Here is a 21,693-nt window from a genome sequence, read left to right as displayed (position 1 = left end):
TGGCTGGAACAGTCTTCAGTTTAAAAAAAAGGAGTAGTTGATCCCGCATTTTCAGACAGAGGGATGGTGCTGTAATTGAGCATCGATTTGATTTTTGTTGGGGGAAAAAATACGCATTTAATAGATGAAACAATCTAGATAACACTAGAGATGTTTATAAATTCAAGACAATTCACATCTGTGAGAAGAATGTCCCATTTCATCTCGTTTTCTTTTCATAATGGAAACACACAAAACATTATGAAAACCACTTTGTTTTCCCTTGGAATCAAACTATAACGTTTTCTTTATGGAGTTTCAAAATGACATATTCTAATTTGATGAACGAAAGCAATGATGGAATATATTTTGAAAAAGCTCTCAACGAATCTTTCCTGGGCCGAATCTTATTCACAGACAACAGCACCAACTCCACCAGCTGCACCAACATCACCCTGGACCCCCAGGTCATTGCGGTCGGGGTCTTTCTATCCGTGTTCATCTTAGTGGCTATCGTTGGGAACATTTTGGTTATCCTCTCGGTGCTATGCAATAGACACTTACAGACCGTCACCAACTTCTTTATAGTCAACCTGGCCATAGCGGACTTGCTATTGAGCATTATTGTGCTGCCTTTCTCCGCGTCTTTGGAAGTGCTGGGATGCTGGGTGTTCGGCCGGGTCTTCTGCAACATCTGGGCAGCGGTGGATGTTCTCTGCTGCACCGCGTCCATCCTAAGCCTCTGCATCATCTCCATAGACAGGTACATCGGGGTCAAACACTGCCTCAAATACCCCACCATCATGACGGAGAAGAAAGCCGCTGTCATTCTGGTCTTGGTCTGGGTCTCCTCCATGGTCATCTCCATAGGACCGCTGCTGGGATGGAAGGAACCGCCGCCGACCGACGAGAGCGTCTGCAGCATCACCGAAGAACCGGGCTATGCCCTCTTCTCCTCGCTCTTTTCCTTCTACCTGCCGCTTATGGTCATCCTAGTGATGTATTTCAGGGTCTACGTGGTGGCCCGGAGGACTACCAAGAGTTTAGAAGCTGGGGTCAAACGGGAGAGAAATAAGTCGATAGAAGTGGTGCTGAGGATTCACTGTCGGAGCATGCTGGAGGATACTTCCAAGAGTAAAAACCACCCGTTCCGGAGTTCGCTGTCCGTGCGCTTGATGAAGTTCTCCCGGGAGAAGAAGGCTGCCAAAACCCTGGCGATTGTCGTCGGGATGTTCATCCTGTGTTGGCTACCGTTTTTCTTTGTTTTACCACTGGGTAAGTGTTGGTTTGCATTATCAACATTTAATTAGCAATTGATTGGGAGTTAAAGAGGTCCACAATAGAGACTACAGTCTAATTGCTTCTTTGTTTTAACCATATGTAAAATCTGTGTCTCTGAATCTGTACATTTGTGGGTGCTCTCCCTTGTGTGATAAGTAGGATTCGCTGTATTGATTGACGAGTGTGCATTTCACTGCGAGGATGTAGCCTATACCTCGTGTCCATATCACTCAAATACAATTAAATTACTTTTAGGTTATATCTTGTTCACTGTGCTTATGTTTACATATTGAAGTGCACTATTTAGAACGTGAAACATTAAACAAGGATGTTTGAAATTCATCCAAGTGCATAATTAGTATGAGAAGGTTGCGCGCAGCGTGCAAACTGCCAATACAATACACTCTTTTCGTATCTGAAATTGTGAGGTATTGGTTTTTCTTTTCTTTTCTTTTTCTCTAGAAGATAAACGTAGCATAATGGGAAAATCCACAATTACGCACTATTACACACGACATATGCTCGGTAACAATGTACTACAACCTATCATGAAGAGTTCTAATTGTGGCATCCGGCATCATTACACAAAACTATAAGTCCGATTTTTCATATGCCTATATACATGTGCAAATAATCGATTGTTTGCGGTCCATAGACATAAAATATCCTTCAAAGGCGTCATCAATTGTGCTTAAAGCCCTACTGTTTTATAGCAGTATGTTGAAGAGCAAAAACAAGCCATTCCAATTTCTTTCCTGACATAAAAGTACACTCAAGAAAAACTATTTTATTTATCATAGTGATTAAGGAGTCACATTAAAATATATAATATTCCCCACCAACATTAGACAACTATACTGAACATTTGAATTGCTTAAATAAGTACATGAAATCAATGATGAGAGAATAATCAGATTAACTGATAACTGCCACAGACATGGTGGTGTAGCAGGAAGATTGGCATGCCATGAACCGAGGTTGTGTGTTCATATCCCAGGTGAGGACATGTTGAATCATAATTACTGTATAAATGAACATGCACCATGCAATTGTGTATCAACTATGTACGTTTAATAAGCTGTGTGTAATCAGCTGCACAGACTTTTTTTTTTATAGTTAAGATTCCCAAATAATAGTTTCTACTTGAATGGACATATGAGTTGAGAAAACATCATTTTATTATTGACAGAATTTTTTGACAAAGTTCTCTCAAGTTGGAGCTTAGTTTGGGCCAACTAATAGTTTTTAGTTCAGGTTAACACTAGGACAGAGAACAGAAGAGTCAACAGAAGAAGAAAAAGGCCTGTAACCAGTTACTTAATAATAAGAGTTGTGGGTGTTTGTTTTTACAATGCATTTCTCTACAACAAACAGCTCAATAGAGAAAAGGAGTTGAAAGAGAGTAGAAGGTGTTCAAACGCAACACAATATACTCTACAGGTCATTAAACAGCAATAAAAACAATGTGCGAGAGTCAGTGCAAGAACCTTTGGCTGATGGTGATTTGAGAAACAAACAGGTGACTTGCTCACGGAGCGGCAGACGCTAATGACTGGAAAAGTGCTTTACTGGTGAAATGTGGTCAGATGTAGAGACGAGAGGCATAACAGGAGTTAATCAAATGCCACCCTAATTATGTCAAGTGTAATACGTTTTATAAGGAGCATCAATGAGAAAGAGGCGGGGGTCAAACGTGTGAAGCAGAATTCACCAAGCGTTGGCTTGTTCACCCGCTAATAGGGAACGTGAGCTGGGTTTAGACCGCCGTGAGACAGGTTAGTTTTACCCTACTGATGATGTGTGGCGTAGCCATTTATGATGACATCCTGCTGGGAAAAAACTGGTTGAATCAACGTTGTTTCCACATAATTTCAACCTTCCCAAAATTATGTGATGACATTGAGTCAACATAGAAAACTGATTGGATCCATATAAGGGCATTTCATATTTCTTTTCACCCAAATTCTAACCGAAGTCCAATGACATGATTTCACGTTGAATTCACGTTAGTTGACAACTCAAATCAAAACTAGATGTTGAACTGACGTCTCTGCCCACTGTGATGTCAAATAAGAAAGACACACACATTGTACACACCAATGGCGGTCAGTGCCATTTAAGATGAGGGAGGACACATCTTTCTTTTCTTGAGCATGGCCTCTTACAGCATATTGGATGGCTGTCATTCATATTCCATTCAGTTCAATGTAACAGCCATAGGTTAAGGCTACTTACTACATGATACTGACGTTTTCCCTATACCCATCATGAGGTTGCTACAACCTAGCCTATGAATGAAAGTTTACAACGTAGGTGCACACAGGTCGAGGAAACATTTTGAGGTGACAGAAAGTGTCATATGGACAGACAGTGACACATTCAATACTGCCTTGCACACTCTTGCCTGTATCTAGCTGATCTAGGGTGTAATCGTTTCGTTTCGTTCTGATTACTTCCTTTTAAGAAATGTTTTTCAACAGAATTTGGCTAAATGAATACACCCCTGATCACACGTAAACACAGTTCACTTTCATAGCAGCCATGTTGTATTCCTTCTCGCAATTATGCGCTCTCCTCCTCTTACCTTTTCACTTCGCTTGTGGACTTCAATCCACAACACACCAGCTAAGTCTATGACATTAAAATACCTATTTATTCTGTTTCGTCTGACTGCGCAATCCACAGTTTCATCAGGCTAGCCAGGGAATGCATAAACTTGATCTCCACTGTAAAAAGCATCCAGACATTATCTCACATTTCTTTTAGACTAACATGTAGTTTAATGGCGGACATATGTATAAACCTTGCTGTCTGTCTCTTACAACATTGTTTTAATATTCCAATTCTATCTCCAGCTGACCCATAGTAATGAATGTGTCACTACTTTTTCTACATTTTGGTATGTTGCAGCCTTATTCTGAAATTAATAATCAATCTACACACAATGGCCAATAATGACAAAGCAATAACAGGCTTTTAGACATTTTAGCAAATTCACCCACCCCCAAAAAACTGAAATATCACATTTAAATAAGTATTCAGACCCTTTACTCAGCACTTTGTTCAAGCACCTTTGGCAGCAATTACAGCCACAAGTCTCCTTCGTTAGGACACTACAAGCTTGCCACACCTGTATTTGGGGAGTTTCTCCTATTCTTCTAAGCAGATCCTTTCAAAATCTGCCAGGTTGGATGGGGAGAGTCGCTACACAGCTATTTTCAAGTCTCTCCAGAGATGTCGAGTTCAAGTCTGGACTGTGGCACACAAGGACATTTAGTGACTTGTCCCTAAGCAACTCCTGTGTTGTCTTGGCTGTGTGCTTAGGGTCATTGTCCTGTTGGAAAGTGAACCTTCACCCCAGTCTGAGGTCCTGAGCACTCTGGAGAAGGTTTTCATCAAGGATATCTTGGTACTTTGTTCTGTTCATCTTTCCCTCGATCCTGACTAGTCTCCCAGTCCCTGCCACTGAATAACATCCCCACAGCATGATGCTGCCACCACCATGCTTCACCGTAAAGATGGTGCCAGGTTTCCTCCAGATGTGATGCTTGGCATTCAGGCCAAAGAGTTCAATATTGGTTTCATCAAACCAGAGAATCTTGTTTCTCATGGCCTGAGAGACTTTAGGTGCCTTTTGGCAAACTCCAAGCGGACTGTCATGTGCGGAGTGGCTTCCATCTGGCCTGACCTGATTGGTGAAGTGCTGCAGAGATGGTTGTCTTTCTGGAAAGTTCTCCCATCTACCACAGAAGAACTCTAGAGCTCTGACAGAGTGACCATCGGGTTCTTGGTCACCTCTGTGAACAAGGCCCTTCTCCCCAGATTGTTCCGTTTGGTTGGGCGGCCAGCCCTAGGAAGGGCTTGGTGGATCCTAATGTCTTCCATTTAAGAAAGATGGAGACCATTGTGTTCTTGGGGACCTTCAATGCTGCAGAAATTTTATGGTACCCTTCCCCAGATCTGTGCCACACAATCCTGTCTCTGAAATGTATGTACAATTCCTAGGACCTCATGGCTTGGATTTTGCTCTGACATGCACTGTCAACTGTGGGACCTTATATAGACAGGTGTGTGCCTTTCCAAATCATGTCCAATCAATTGAATTTACCACAGGTGGACTCCAATCAAGTTGAAGAAACATCTCAAGGATGATCCATGGAAACAGTATGCACCTGAGCTCAATTTCGAGTCTCATAACAAAGGGTCTGAATACTTATGTAAATAAGGTATTTCAGTTTTATTATATTATACATTTGCAAAAAAATAAAAAAACATGTTTTCGCTTTGTCATTATGGGGTGTTGATTAGTGAGGACATTTTTTTATTCAATAACTTTTTTTATAAGGCTGTAACGTAACAAAATGTGGAAAAAGTCAAGGGGTCTGAATACTTTTCGAATGCACTGTATACAAAGAAATGTCAAATGAAAAAAAAGGTCAAATGAAACAAAGTGTAGCTAGTTTGCAGTCTTTCCAGCGTCAGTTGGAAGTGATTGTTTTATCTGTGTTGTTGGCCCGCTCCTCGGAACAACAGTGTCCTAACAAGTGAGCACATTTTCTATGCCAGGCGAAATCGCACCTCATTAGCTCATTTTTATGGATGCATCCAAATGAATGTCACTAGAAAACAGCTTAAACAAATGCAAATGCAGCTACTGTTGATGTTATTCTGACTGCACTTTTTGAAGTGACTGCAAGTTAGTCATAGTTGGCTAGTTAGCAAACAAGGGATAAGAACATTGCCAGCCAGTATGGAAATGGAACATTTAGAAGGAACGACTGGGTTTGCTAGCTAAGTAATTGAAATTGAAAGTGAAAAAGAAAACATGTAATCTCTCTCTATCTCTCTCTTGCTTTTCCTTTATGTTGGAAGAAATGTATTTGTTCAAAACTGTTCAACTATTGTCTTTCTCTCTCTTTGAGTCAACTACTCACCACATTTTATGCACTGCAGTGCTAGCTAGCTGTAGCTTATGCTTTCAGTACTAGTTTCATGATCTGATCTTTTGATTGGGAGGACAACATGTCAAGAGCTCTGATATACAAGAGCTCTGATAGGTTGGAGGATGTCCTCTTGAAGTTGTCATAATTACTCTGTAAGTCTATGGAAGGGGTTGAGAACCATGAGCCTCCTAGGTTTTGTATTGAAGTCAATGTACAGAGAAGAGAACAGAAGCTAGCTGTCCTCTGGCTACACCATGGTGCTACCATACCAAGTGCTGTTGAGGCTCCAATAGACCTTCATTGCAAAACAGTGTATTTTAATCAATTATTTGATGACGGGAGTATATTTAGTCTAGTTTTATCTAAAAAGGATAACTTTTAAAGTGTTTTACCATTTTTATTTTTATGAAATTCACTGAGGAGTACAGTCCTCCCCGTCCTCTTCTGAGGAGCCTGCACTGGTACACACACATGCACACTCTATACCTCGTCCTTTCTATTGCATTATTTACAGTATGTATCAGGAAAATCATTCAAAAGCAGAAAGATGGCCAGCACCACTTTGTTAGTTCCACCCAGCGCGCACATTTTTGGCTGCAGTTCTGTGCTCTTAACAACAGAACAAATGGACTGTGCCCCCAAGATAGACAAAATATTTTAGAGATGGGTAATTCTTAAAGCGATATTCTGGCAAACATTGCTTTTGGAACAAAGGGTGGAGTTTAGTCAGGCACCATAGAGTTTAGAGAGGGAGGCATCTTTCAGAAGTTGTACTCTACCTCTGAGAGTAAACAACAACTAACTTTGCAATAGGGATTTCTATCATGGGAAATCCTATTCGCACCACAGGTGTTAGGTTGAAAAAGGAAAGTGTGTTTAAAACCATTGGGGATTTCCATCTCAATGGACCCCTGTTTGTAACATTGTTGCAAGCCAACACAGCCTCGTTGTTTTGTACAAGCCTACACATAACATACTATGCCTACTAATCAAGTTGAGTTCCTTAGATTTCAGTTCCTACAATCCCCAGGAATGTTATTGTGCGTACTTGGCTGTTGGTTGGCTGATAGCATCTCCTGGCTCGGCTCCAACCAGCACGCTCTGCTACTTGTGCCAGGCTAGCTGAGGCCCCCCAGCCCCAGCCTTCCAACCTCCCAGCCTCTCAGTCCTCCAGCCCTCCAACCTCCAGTCCCTCAGTCCCCAGCTCCCCAACCCCCGATTCAATTACTTTTAAGTTATATATCTCTTTCACTGTGCTTATGTTTACATATTCCAAGTGCACTATTAAGAAAGTGAAATATTAAACAAGGATGGTTAAATTTCATCGACACGAAAGAGTCTATTAAGAGAGATGGGTAACTCTAATTGCGGTATTCAGGCCGCTGACCCCAGGAACCCAACGGTCCACTGCCCTTATGACAGCTGTAATTGAATTCCTCCCATAGTCTCAACAACACACGCCCAACAGCCAGGATGAGGGGGAAGGGAGGAGGTAAAGATGGCACCATTCCACACGTACAATACCCCTCTCGTTCTTTTGTTCTCTCCCCCTCTCAAAACTTCTCTGCCTTTCCTCTTCATGTCTCTGAGTTAGCCTTTGCATGCAATGTCTTGGTAGAACGAAGTGAGAAACATCGCTTGGTAACCTCATGATAGTGCACAGAGCGAGGAAGTCAACTACCAAGACATTTCATTCAGGGTGCAACAATAAATCCACACTAAGCAACCACTGAAGGCATTGTCATTATCTTAGGCTAAATAAATGTGGGTCTGATGATGCTCGTGACTCAATTTCTGTGGCTCCAGTCCCCATGACACATCTATTTGTGTTGGAACACAAGCTTTTAGCATTTGTCTGAACACACAAACGCACACGCAAACGCAAACGCGCACGTACACACACACGTACACACATACAAACACACACACACACACACAGCCTTAAATAGTTGCCAAAATCTTTCAAATGTCATCACCTCGCCACTCAAATGTCGAGCGACCCTCCAATTCTAGGAATGCAGAGCAGTTCAAAAGAGATAATGTTTAACACTTCTTCTACGAGCCTTATCGCTGTAAGAATGTCCGTGTTAATGTGGTGGCGGAACTGCGACAGACTGACAGCAGGAGAAAATATTGTAATACAGTCAAGCCCAACGTTTCACTTTTTCCAAAAAACAAAATGTCAGTGCTGTCCATAGGTCTAATCTGAAACGGAGAAAAATATCAACTTTGGGGCCGTGTGCTGTTAAAGCCGAGGAACAAAACAAAAAAAATACATTTTGAGGCCGTAATGTCTCTGCCTTAAGGAGATAAACTCGTCATATATTATATGCAGTAGGCAATGTGTATAGTAATGTGACAGAAACCTTGATATAGGATACACAGGAAGGCATAGTAATTAGTAATACAACTCTAACCATATACAGTACCAGTCAAAAGTTTGGACACACCTACTCATTTAAGGTTTTTCTTTCTTTTTACTATTTTCTACATTGTAGAATAATAGTTAAGACATCAGAACTTTGAAATAACACATATGGAATCATGTAGTAATCAAAAAAGTGTTAAACAAATCAAAATATATGTTATATTTGTCACGACTTCCGCCGAAGTAGCCATCATCAATCCACTTTTAATTTTCCTTTTGTTATGTCTTGTCTTCCCACACACCTGGTCTCATTTCCCTCATTACATGTTGTGTATTTAACCCTCTGTTCCCCCCATGTCTTTGTGCGGAATTGTTGATTGTAAGTGCATGTGCACGTTTTTTCTGGTGCGCAACGGGTTTTGTACCCATGTGTTTGTTGTTCTGGTTTCCAGTGGTTTTATGAATAAAACTGCTCCGTTGATTACCCAGTTTTGCTCTCTTCCGTCTGACTTCCCTGCCGCCAGTTACGCACTCCCTTACAATATTTGAGATTCTTCCAAGTAGCCACCCTTTGCCTTGATGAAAGCTTTGCACACTCTTGGCATTCTCCAAACCAGCTTCACCTGTAATGCTTTTCCAACAGTCTTGAAGGAGTTCCCACATATTCTGAGCACTTGTTGGCTGCGTTTCCTTCACTCTGCGGTCCAACTCATCCCAAACCATCTCAATTGGGTTGAGGTCTTCACTATTATTCTACAATGTCGAAAATAGTCAAATAAAGAAAAACCCTTGAATGAGTTGGTGTCCAAACTGTTGACTGGTACTGTAGATATCCGAACTCAGTACTTTTACAAACAGAACAGACACGTTGTACGTAACCTGAAACTGTAGGTACGTATCGCTTCTGATTGTTACAAAGGCATCTGATGATGGCCTCGGCACCAGTATCACCATGTTATTGAAGACACTGATGTTGTAAGGAAGGTCTTTGACTCCAAGCAAAACGAGACTACTGTGTGGATTTGTCCCAAAATGGGCTCCTGAGTGGCGCAGCAGTCCAAGGCACTGCATCTCAGTGCTAAAGGAATCACTACAGACCCTGGTTCGATTCCAGGCTGTATCACAACTGGCAGTGATTGGGAGTCCCATAGGGCAACGCACAATTGGCCCAGTGTTGTTAGGGTTAGGTTGGGGTATGCCGTCATTGTAAATAAGAATTTGTTCTTCATTGACTTGCCTAGATAAATAAAGATTACACCATCTCCTGCATAGTTCACTACTTTGACCAGAGCCATATGGGTCAAAAGTAGTACACTATATAGGGAATAGGGTGCCATTTTGGACATGACTAACATGTTGTTGCGCTTTTTTCACATGATACCATTATGAATATCCCCATACCCATGGAGAGGTGGGAGGGGGCAAGGGGAGCTCTGCTTTGCCAAAGGAAATAATTAGCTCAGGAAAAACAGGCCTGCACGATGTTATCTTTGAGGATATATTTTTTTTCATTTCACATTCTTGATAGGTTCTGAGAGTACTTTGGCCAATAGTGAGAGGGGCTTTGCCATTTGTTTCTCTCATCATCTATTTGAAAGAAGACAAATTGTGAGGGCTTGACAAATTTAGCAGGTTGTGTCCATCAATAGACTACCTCTGTAAGCATAGCCTTCCCCCTTGGCTGTATATATATACAGTGGGGCAAAAAAGTATTTAGTCAGTCCCCAATTGTGCAAGTTCTCCCACTTAAAAAGATGAGAGGCCTGTAATTTTCATCATAGGTACACTTCAAATATGACAGACAAAATGATGAAAAAAAAATCCAGAAAATCACTTTGTAGGATTTTTAATGAATTTATTTGCAAATTATGGTGGAAAATAAGTATTTGGTCACCTGCAAACAAGCAAGATTTCTGGCTCTCACAGACCTGTAACTTCTTCTTTAAGAGGCTCCTCTGTCCTCCACTCGTTACCTGTATTAATGACACCTGTTTGAACTTGTTTGAAGATATCAACTGTGGCAGCAATTATTAGGAAATGGAAGACATACAAGACCACTGATAATCTCCCTCGATCTGGGGCTCCACGCAAGATCTCACCCCGTGGGGTCAAAATTATCACAAGAACGGTGAGTAAAAATGGCAGAACCACACGGGGGGACCTAGTGAATGACCTGCAGAGAGCTGGGACCAAAGTAACAAAGCCTACCATCAGCAAGGGCATTGAAGATGAAACGTGGCTGGGCATGGCACAGCGTGGCACAGCATGACAATGATCCCAAACACACTGCCCGGGCAACGAAGGAGTGGCTTTGTAAGAAGCATTTCAAGGACCTGGAGTGGCCTAGCCAAATAAATTCATAAAAAATCCTACAATGTGATTTTCTGGATTTTTTTCTCTCATTTTGTCTGTCATAATTGAAGTGTACCTATGATGAAAATTACAGGCATCTCTCATCTTTTTAAGTGGGAGAACTTGCACAATTGGTGGCTGACTAAATACTTTTTTGCCCCACTGTATATATAGTGATCAATGTTGGTCTAGATTTCCATGGTTTTGCCTTTTTCCCAATGTTGGTCCAGACGCAATAATAAAACAGACTTAAAGGGATACTTCATCCAAATGACAAAATGACACATTGGTTTCCCTACCCCGGTCTATGGACATGGAGTGCTGTGTTACCTTGTTCATAGATGACTTACTGGGATAAGAAAAACTATGTCATTTTTTATTTGGTTGAACTGTACCTGTAATACTCTCTTGAATGGGGCAGCAGGTATCCTAGTGGTTAGAGCATTGGACTAGTAACCGAAAGGTTGCAAGATCAAATCTCCAAACTGACAAGATAAAAATCTATCATTCTGCCCCTGAACAAGGCAGTTTAACCCACTGTTCCCAGGCTGTCATTGAAAATAAGAATTTGTTCTTCGCCGACGTGCCTAGTAAAAAAAACAAGTACATTTCTAAATAAATTGCTCTCTTGAAAACGGATACTCTATAAAGGCTTACAGAACGTGTAAGTAAAAAACGCAAGTTACTATTCAAAATATCTAAGTATCATATGGCCCTGCCAGATCCATCAGCCAGGCCTGTACGTAACTCACTCCTCCAAGTGATTGGCACCTGTCAAAGCTTGCACAACACTCATTACACTGTTGCACAGTCCTTTAAGGCCTCTCCACTCAAGGTTTCGATTTCAAAGCATTGATTCATAGAACAATGACCTTTACATTGAGTGTCGTCTTCAATTAAGCAATCCTCTCCCCCAACACTACACCGCAGTTGATTGACAGGTAGGTCATTTGCTTATTATAAATGGCTGACATACTGAATATTTTCCGGTAACACTTGACTTAAAACCTGCCATTATAATCCTTTATAACTTTTTGTAAGCATGTATCAGCCATTATAACTGTGTCACAATGTATTATATCTGCTGGTTCTAAGTATTACAGAGTTTCTCCTGGATTTGGGAATATTACAGCTGAGATGTCACCAGCTCCTCACGCACGTAAACGTTTTTCAAAGCATTCAATTCATAGCTTAAACTGATGTACATGGTGCCTTCAGAAAGTTTTCACACCCCAGACATTGCATATTCCTTTAAACATGGTGAAGTTATTAATTACACTTTGGATGGTGTATCAACACACCCAGTCACTACAAAGATAGTGGCGTTCTTCCTAACTCAGTTGCAGGAGAGGAAAGAAACCGCTCAGGGATTTAACCGTAACTTTAAAAAACAGTTACAGTTTAATGGCTATGTAACGGTTGTCTTGGGTGGAAGAAGGATCGGGCCAAAGCGCAGCGTGGTTAGTGTTCATCTTTTTAATAGGAAACTGAACACTTCAAAAATAGAAAACCACAAAGTGACAACCGAAACAGTTCTATCTGGTGCAGACACACAAAGACTGAAAATAACCACCCACAAAACACAAAGGAAAACAGGCTACCTAAATATGGTTCTCAATCAGACAACGATTGACAGCTGCCTCTGATTGAGAACCATATCAGGCCAAACACAGAAATAGAAAAATATAGAAAAACTAACATAGACAACCCACCCAACTCACGCCCTGACCATACTAAAACAAAAGACAAAACAAAGGAACTAAGGTCAGAACGTGACAGGCTATGATAGGAGAAAACAGAGGATAGATCAACAACATTGTAGTTACTCCACAATACTACCCTAAATGACAGATTGAAAAGAAGGAAGCCTGTACAGAATACAATTATTCCAAAACATGCATCCTGTTTGCAATAAGGCACTCAAGTAAATTCTAATTCACCTTTCAGCAGGACCATAACCTAAAACAGAAGGCCAAATATACACTGGAGTTGCTTACCAAGAAGATGGTGAATGTTCCCGAGTGGCCTAATGACAGTTTTGACTTAATGCGGCTTGAAAATCTATGTCAAGGCTTGAAAATTGCTGTCTAGCAATGATCGACAACCAACTTGACAGAGCTTTAAGAATAAATAAAAAAATAATTTACAAATGACAGAGTCATCCATGATTCACCAAACTATATTTTGAAAGAGGAAGCAACGTACTTTAAGCATATGTTTTAATTTCAGTCTCCTCCATATCCACGAACTGAAGTTACTTGAAAGTATTTTTTTTAAATTAATAGTGTAAAATTTACAGCTATACAGAAATATTAATTACAGAGGAGGAACTTCTAGATAAAAACTCCAGGGCTGGATGGCATACCAATTGAGGTACAGTACCAGACAAACGTTTGGACACACCTAGAAAGAATTTAGAAATATTGCACAATCCAGGTGTGCAGCTGGTCTGTATTTCAAAAACCTGTTTTCACTTTGTCATTATGGGGTATTGTGTGTAGATGGGTGAAACAATTTATCATATTTAAATCCATTTTGAATTCAGATTGTAAGACAACAAAATGTGCAAGGAGTCAAAGAGTATGACCACTTTCTGAAGGCACTGTAAGGCTGGGACTCTGGGAACTGTTAAACTGTCACAACTGAACTTTTCAAAACCATATCCTCACAAAATACAAAAAAAAAACATATTCTCGAAAGAGAAGCTCCACATAAAAGAGACTCCGTAAACTCCTAAAAGCAGCTAAAGTACTATAAAGTAGTTATTCATCTCCGGCTGCTGATGTGGTCATGGCAACAGCGGCGATGTGTCAAGGCAACAAGCCAAATCAATCCAGGTACTTCCTAAGTAGCATATGACTCGTGACTACAATCGGAATTCATCGCTCAAAGTTGATGTCTTTTTTTTGACTACTTTTTCCATGATGCCTTGTGTCTGATAGTTCATTTTAATGCTGTGTTGTTGTGTTGAACCAGTCAGCAGTGAAGCCTCTGGGAAGAACAGGACCAAAGGGACATAAATCTCTCCTTCTAGCAGATGTAAATTGGCATGACTCATTCTTGAAACACGATTCCTAGCTCCGCACCAGATGAAAACCAATCTCAAACTGGGCAGATGAGGGCAGACTAGGGGAAGGAGGGTATAGAGTTGTTTATATGACACACACCCCCCTGCGGCAAAGTTAGGAGTGTGTGCATGTGAGTGTGAATAATGAATCTGTGTGTACTGTATACACAACAGACCTGGGTTTGAAATCTTTTCAAATACTTTGAACGTTCCCTTGAGTCTGCCTAGAGTGCCAGATGGGCTGTCACGACTTCCACCGAAGCTGGTCCCTCTCCTTGTTCGGGCAGCGTTCGGAGGTCGAAGTCACCGACTTTCTAGCCATCGATGATTCTCTTTTCATTTTCCTTTGGTTTTGTCTTGTATCACACCTGGTTCCAATCCCATCAATTACATGTTGTGTATTTAGCCCTCTGTTCCCCCTCATGTCCTTGTCGGTGATTGTTTGTTGGCAAGCTATGTGCAAGTTATTTTCTTGTGGTGCGACAGGTTTTGTACCCACTTGTATTATTTTGTATATTTTGGTTTTCGGAGTTTTCGAGCACTTATTAAACTGCTCCGTTTATACCAAGTTCGATCTCCTGCCCCTGACTTCCCTGCCACCAACACGCACCCCCTTACATGGGCACACTTTAGGGAATCTTTCATTGGTTACATTGCGACAGGCAAGCTCAATCACAGCAAACAGCAAACTATTGTATAGTTCCCCCAAAACTGGCAGAAAAGAGCATGATAGTTGTATCTTTGTTTCGTCATCAGCCTTCTACATCAAGTACACAACACTAATAACGAGAGAAAACAAAGCAAGACCTCAAACAATGAACCACCAGTGAGTTTCACTCTGTCTCCATCACCCACCTAATGGTACCGAGTCTTCCTGTAGTAGTAGCCTAATGGGCCACATACATCCGACAACAGTACAGTAGTCTATAATGGTGTCATCAGTCAGATCCCACACAGGGGGTCACAAGGGGTTGTCTGGTTCTTTAAAGGGATCGTTATGTACAGTAATGCCCCCAAAAATCTGGCTTGGTGGTGGTGGGTTCCTCCGAGCAACACTAGCACACCAATTACCCATTACACACAAGCACACACAGACACACCAATTACCCATTGCACACACATACGTATGCACACACACACCAATCTTGTCCAAAAGGAACACGCTTTCATCTCAGAGACCTGACTACCACCCAAATTACCGCCATACTGGCCAAGAGAGGAGGCCTGTTGTGACCCTATGTCAGGTTGTTAAAGCCACTCCAGTGGGTGATGGTGGCTGATGATAACCTCTCCTCCCCTCCCTCACTACACTACCTCCTTTCCTCTCTACTTGCAAGCGTGCCTCTCTTTTGCTATTTACATCTTTGCTACTTGTATAGTGCCTGTGAAGCCGGTGCAATGCTGACACTTGCAAGTAGACTGTGTGTGTGTGTGTGTGTGTGTGTATGTGTTTTCCTCATCAGCATAGTGAAACAAGGAACATTTGGACAAGTGGGGACATTTCACCTGTCCACACAAAGAAAAAGGCTATTTTAGGCTTAAGGGTTACAATTAGGGTTTGGGTCAGGGGTAAAAGTAAGGCGGTACGGTGTCCCGGCAAAATAAATAATGTGGGTACGTCGTAGCAGTAAAACATGAGCCTATATGGGTTCGAGCCCAGGCTCTGTCGCAGCCGACCGTGACCAGGAGGTCCATGGGGCAACGCACAATTGGCCTAGCGTCGTCCGGGTTAGGGATGTTTTGGCCAGTAGGGATATCCTTGTCTCATCGCGCACTGGCAACTCCTGTGGCGGGCCGGGTGCAGTGCACGTTAACCAGGTCGCCAGGTGCACGGTGTTTCCTCTGACACATTGGTGCGGCTGGCTTCCGGGTTGGATGCACGCTGTGTTAAGAAGCAGTGCGGCTTGGTTGGGTTGTGTTTCGGAGGACGCATGGCTTTCGACCTTCGTCTCTCCCGAGCCCGTACGGGAGTTGTAGCGATGAGACAAGATAGTAACTACTAACAATTGTATACCCCGAAATTGGGGAGAAAAGGGGGTAAAATTGAAATAAAATAAAATTAAATTAAAAAAACATGAGCCTACCACAATGATTAAATCAAAATGTCAAGAAAACTGTAGGCTATTACATCAATTGGCTATTGCACCAATACCAAAAGCCAAAAGCCTATTCCCCCTCAGGAGACTGAAAATATTTGGCAATGGTCCTCAGATCCTCAAAAGGTTCTACAACTGCACCATCGAGATCATCCTGACTAGTTGCATCACTGCCTGGTATGGCAACTGCATGGCCTCCGACCGCAAGGCACTGCAGAGGGTAATGCGAACAGCCCAGTACATCACTAGGGCCAAGCTTCCTGCCATACAGGTCCTCTATATCAGGTGGTGTCAGAGGAAGGCCCTAAACATTGTCAAATACTCTAGTCTCCCTATTCGTTCTGCTTCCGCACGGCAAGCTGTACCAAGCGCCAAGTTGAGGTCCAAGAGGCTTCTTAACAGCTTCTACCCCCAAGCCAAGACTCCTGAACATCTAATCAAACGGCTACCCAGACCCCTCTTTTACCCTGCTTCTACTCTGTACCGGTAGCTCCTGTATATAGCCTCACTTGTTATTTTACTGCTGCTGTTTAATTATTTGGTAGGGTTAGAATTATGGTTAGGGGTTAGGTTTAGGGTTAGAAATTAAGGTTAGGGGTTTGGGGTTAAGGTTAGGTTTAAAGGATTTTTTTTCAATATTAAACTTAATATTCATCTCCAGCACCACCCCAACATCGACATATGTTAAAATGGGACGTTTCTATGTTTGTGGTTGTCACGCCTTGACCTTAGAGAACCTTTTATTTCTCTATTTTGGCTAGGTCAGTGTGTGACTAGAGTGGATAGTCTTGTTGTTTCTTTTCTATGTTGGCCTGGTATGGTTCCCAATCAGAGGCAGATGTCTATCGTTGTCTCTGACTGGGGATCATATTTAGGCAGCCTTTTCCCACCTGTTTGTGGGATCTTGATTTTGTATTGTTGCTTTTCAGCCCTACAAAGCTGCACGTTCGTTTTGTTACTCTTCATTGTTTTGTTGCTGGTTACATGAATAAATATGATGGACGCCTTCCACGCTGCACCTTGGTCCAATCCTTCCAACAACGATCGTTACAGTACTAAAATACTTAGAGGAAGACAGGTTTTTCCAGCAATATTGGTGTGCCTTATTTGATTTTTACCACTTATGAGTAGGCATTGCCTACTAATTAATTGCCTACTAATTGGCTGATGATGTCATTGGAAACATCCATCTTCTTTTTTTTGTACAAAACATAGAAAAGCGCTATTTTCACATATGTTGATGTTGGGGTGGTGCTGGAGATGATGAATATGAAGTTAAAAATATAGAAATGTCCCTTTAAGAATAGGTTAAGCCCTAGAGATTTAGGGTTAGTGGTTAAGGAAAATTGGATTTTGAATGGGAATCAGTTGTTTGGTCCCCACAAGGATAGTGTGCGTGTGTGCCACGTCAGCTCCAATCTAAACTAAACTGCCCACAGGTCCCTAAGGAGAGGGCTCAGGCCAGGGCAAGGAGAGATGAAGGAAAGGAGGGCCAGTCAACACCGTGGCGGAGATGAGATGAGATTAGGGACGTGGGGGCTGTACCAAGTGTTCCTCTCCACTGAAACATCTCTACCAAAAGTACAGTTTTTCGTAGCGGTCTATGTACCTCTACAAACTAATGCTGGCACGAAGACCGCCCTCAACAAGCTGAATAAGGCCAAAAGCAAACAAGAAAATGCTCATCCAGAAGTGGTGCTCCTAGTAATGCAGGACAACTTCAATCTGTTTTACCTAACTTCTAGTAATGCAGGAAAACTTCAATCTGTTTTACCTTTTTTTCTACCAGCATGTTATATGTGCAACTCGAGGGAAAAAAAACTCTAGCCTGCCTTAACTCCACACACAGATGCGTACAAAGCGCTCCCTCGCACTCCATTTGGCAAATCTGACCATAATTCTATCTTCCTGATTCCTGCTTACAAGCAAAAACTAAAGCAGGAAGTACCAGTGACTCGCTCAATACGGAAGTGGTCAGATGACACGGATGCAACAGGATTGCACAGACTGGAATATGTTCTGGGATTTATTCAATGGGATTGAGGAGTATACCACATCAGTCACCGGCTTCATCAATTGTGCATAGATGACGTGATCCCCACAGTGACCACAGTTACATATCCTAACCAGAAGCAATGGATTACAGCCAACATCAGCACTGAGCTAAAGACTGGAGCTGCCACTTTCAAGGAGCAGGATACTAATCCGGACGCTTATACGAAATCTCGCTATGCCCTCAGACAAACCATCAAACAGGCAAAGTGTCAATACAGGACTAAGATTGAATCCTACTTCGGCTCTGACGCTCGTCGGATGTGGCAGGGTTTACAAACTATTAAGGATTACAAAGGGAAACCCAGCCGTGAGCTGCCCAGTGACACAAGCCTACAAGACGAGCTAAATACCTTCTATGCTCGCTTCGAGGCAAGCAACATTAAAGCACGCATGAGAGCACCAGCTGTTCCAGTCGACTGTGTGATCACTCCCTCCGTAGCCGATGTGAGTCAGACCTTTAAACAGGTCAACATTCACAAGGCCACGGGGCCAGAAGGATTAGCAGGACGTGTACTCAGATCATGCGTGGACCAGGTGGCAAGTGTCTTCACAGACATTTTCAACCTCTCCCTGACCTAGTCTGTAATACCTAGATGTTTCAAGCTGACCACCATAGTCCCTGTGCCCAAGAATGTCATGGTCATCTGCCTAAATGATGACCAACCCGTAGCACTCACATCTGTAGCTGTGAAGTGCTTTGAAAGGCTGGTCATGCGTCACATCAACACCACTCGGAAACCATAGACCCACTCCAATTCACACACCACCCCAACAGATCCACCGATGACGCAACCTCAATTGCACTCCACACTGCTCTTTCCAGACGAATGTTAACCTGTTTAAAGGTCTTACATCGGCTACGGAGAGCAAGATCACACAGTTGTCCGAACAGCTGGTGCTCTTAGGTATGGTTCACTGTTGCTTGTCTCAACGCGAGCATAAAAGGAATTTAGCTCGTCTGGTAGGCTTGCGTCACTGAGCAGCTTGCGGCTGGGATTCCCTTTGTGATCCGTGATAGTTTGCAAGCCCGGCCACATCTGAAAAAGATCAGAGCCTGCATAGTAGGATTCGATCTTAGTTCTGTATTGACGTTATGACTGTTTGATGGCTTGGAGGTTGTCTTGGGATTTCTTATAAGCATACAGATTAGTGTCCCGTTCCTTTAAGGTGGCAGCTCTAGCTCAGTGTGAATGTTGCCTGTAATCCATGGCTTCTGCTTGGGATATGTACATACGGTCACTATGGGGGGCGATGTCGTCGATGCACTTATTCATGAAACCAGTGACTTATGTGGTAAACTCCTCAATGTTATCAGATGAATCCAGGAACATATTCCAGTCTGTGCTAGCGAAGCAGTCTTCTACCTTATTATCCGCTTCATTGGACCAATTCAATATTGAGCGTGTCATGAGTACTTCCTGTTTGCAAGCAGGAATCAGGAGGATAGAGTTATGGTCAGATCTGCCACATGGAGGACGAGGGAGAGCTTTGTATACATTTCAGTTGGTGGAATAAAGGTAATTGTCATGGCTGATGAAAGGGGAGGACCAAGGTGCAGCGTGGTGAGCGTACATTTTCTTTATTAACTCAAAATGACGCCAAAAAAAACAAATAACCACTACAAAACCAAACCGTGACGCTCAAAGGCTATGTGCCCTAAACAAAGTCAACTTCCCACAAACACAGGTGGTAAAAGGGTACCTAAGTATGCTTCCCAATCAGAGACAACAATAGACAGCTGTCCCTGATTGAGAATCATACCCGGCCAAAACATAGAAATAGGAAATTATAGAAACACAAAACGTAGAAATGCCCGACCCAACTCACGCCCTGACCAAACCAAAATAGAGACATAAAAAGGATCTTCAAGGTCAGGGTGTGACAGTAATCTAGAGTTTTTCCCCTCTAGTTGCACAGGTGACATACTGGAAAACATTTGGTAAGACAGTTTTTCAGATTCCCTGCATTAAAATCACTGGCCCTATATAGCTGTTTATGGCACTATACTGTACATCTCGTTGAGTGCCGGTATTGGTTTGTGGTGGTAAATAGACAGCTATGAAAAAAATAGAATAAAACTCTCTAGATAAATAATATGGTCTGCTACTTATCAAGAGGTATTCCAACTCAAATGAGCAAAACCTAGAGACTTCCAGAGATCACGCGCCAGCTGTTGTTTACAAAGAAACACACACCTCCCACCTTAACCTTACCCGAAGAAACTGCCGTTCGCACGATGCATAGCAAAAACAGCTAGATGTATCTCATTTGAGGCCAATTCTTGTCTTACACACAAAATCTTCAAGATTATCACAGATCCTAACACCTCTCTCCTCTGTCCCCTCCCAGGCTCCTTCTTCCCGGCACTGAAGCCATCTGACATGGTCTTTAAGGTCATCTTCTGGCTGGGCTACTTCAACAGCTGCATTAACCCTGTCATCTACCCGTGCTCCAGCAAAGAGTTCCAGCGCGCCTTCACCCGCCTCCTCCGCTGCCAGTGCCACCGCCGCCGCCGAGTCCTGCGGCGTTTCTATGACCAGCACTGGCGCACGGCCGTCAAGGGCCATCACAACCAGGGCATAGATGGCAGGGAAATGGGTACTATGAGTATTGGCAATGCCAGTGTGACAGACAACCGGCCGGGGTACTCCATCAACCATGAGTCGTGCGGAAGCTCAAATTACTACAAGGGTACTCTAGGACGTTCACTGAGTTTTAAAGGGTGGAGCCTGTTCCCGCCACTACAGAAGTCATCGTTCCAGCTCAAGGAGAAGATGAACAATCTGTCCAATAAGATTAAGGGAGGCGTCACGACGCCCTCCCTTGCGAGGACAGAGATTGACACGGTTTCCATGGGGATTTACAACGACGTCGCCGAGCAGAGCTGCTATCAGATCTATGACCTCACAGAGTGCTACGGCCTGAAGGAGACAGACATCTAGATTCTAGAGGGACAGACAAAGGGAGTGGCGAATGTGGATGGCTACTGTCATTTCAATTGCTTCTTCAATGACATTTGCAGTGACGCTGCAAGTGAAAGCACGTGATGGTTGCCATTGGAGTATCAACACAGGGAATGACCAATATAATTCCTTCCTTAAATCACCTAGTTGGGGTTTGCCGTTGAGAAGCAGAAAGAGGTAAGAGTCAAAAGGAAGTGCTCTTTTCCACTTGCACAATGGAATGGAATGCAGAAATTCCACAAAATGTAAGATCGGAACTTGGGGTTATCATGGGACCATTTGACCAGCAAACAAACAAGACTGGAGGAACATTTGTCTGCAGAGAGTTGTTTGGACATCGATCAAAGGCCTGAGTTCATTTTGTCTGGAAATGGCCCAATTTGATCCGAGCACAAATTGCTCCAAAATATGATATCGAACCTTAATGATTGTATCGCGTTTGTTTCATTTTGTTGGATGGCGATTGAAGTGAAGTGGAATGGAGCGTTATTTATTTGAGCTGCGTTAAAAAGACAAGCGCAGAACAATAAGTGGGTATGGAAAAGGCACTTTCTGGACAAGTGGCAAGATGTCAAACTTACTTCTCATT

At 42.6% G+C, this 21,693-nt stretch overlaps 1 protein-coding gene across 1 annotated transcript; it reads left to right on the top strand.

The window, feature by feature from the left end:
- Positions 1-247: 247 nt before the first annotated feature.
- adra1b (alpha-1D adrenoreceptor) lies at positions 248-21,116 on the top strand. The gene is given in 2 exon segments (NM_001124650.1): positions 248-1,254; positions 20,491-21,116. Coding segments are annotated over 2 exon segments (1,545 nt in total). The 5' UTR covers positions 248-302; the 3' UTR covers positions 21,084-21,116.
- Positions 21,117-21,693: the final 577 nt, after the last annotated feature.

This window comes from Oncorhynchus mykiss, chromosome 19 (assembly GCF_013265735.2).
Source record: "Oncorhynchus mykiss isolate Arlee chromosome 19, USDA_OmykA_1.1, whole genome shotgun sequence".
NCBI classification, from domain to species: domain Eukaryota; kingdom Metazoa; phylum Chordata; class Actinopteri; order Salmoniformes; family Salmonidae; genus Oncorhynchus; species Oncorhynchus mykiss.
This window is presented reverse-complemented; position numbering and strand designations above follow the sequence as displayed.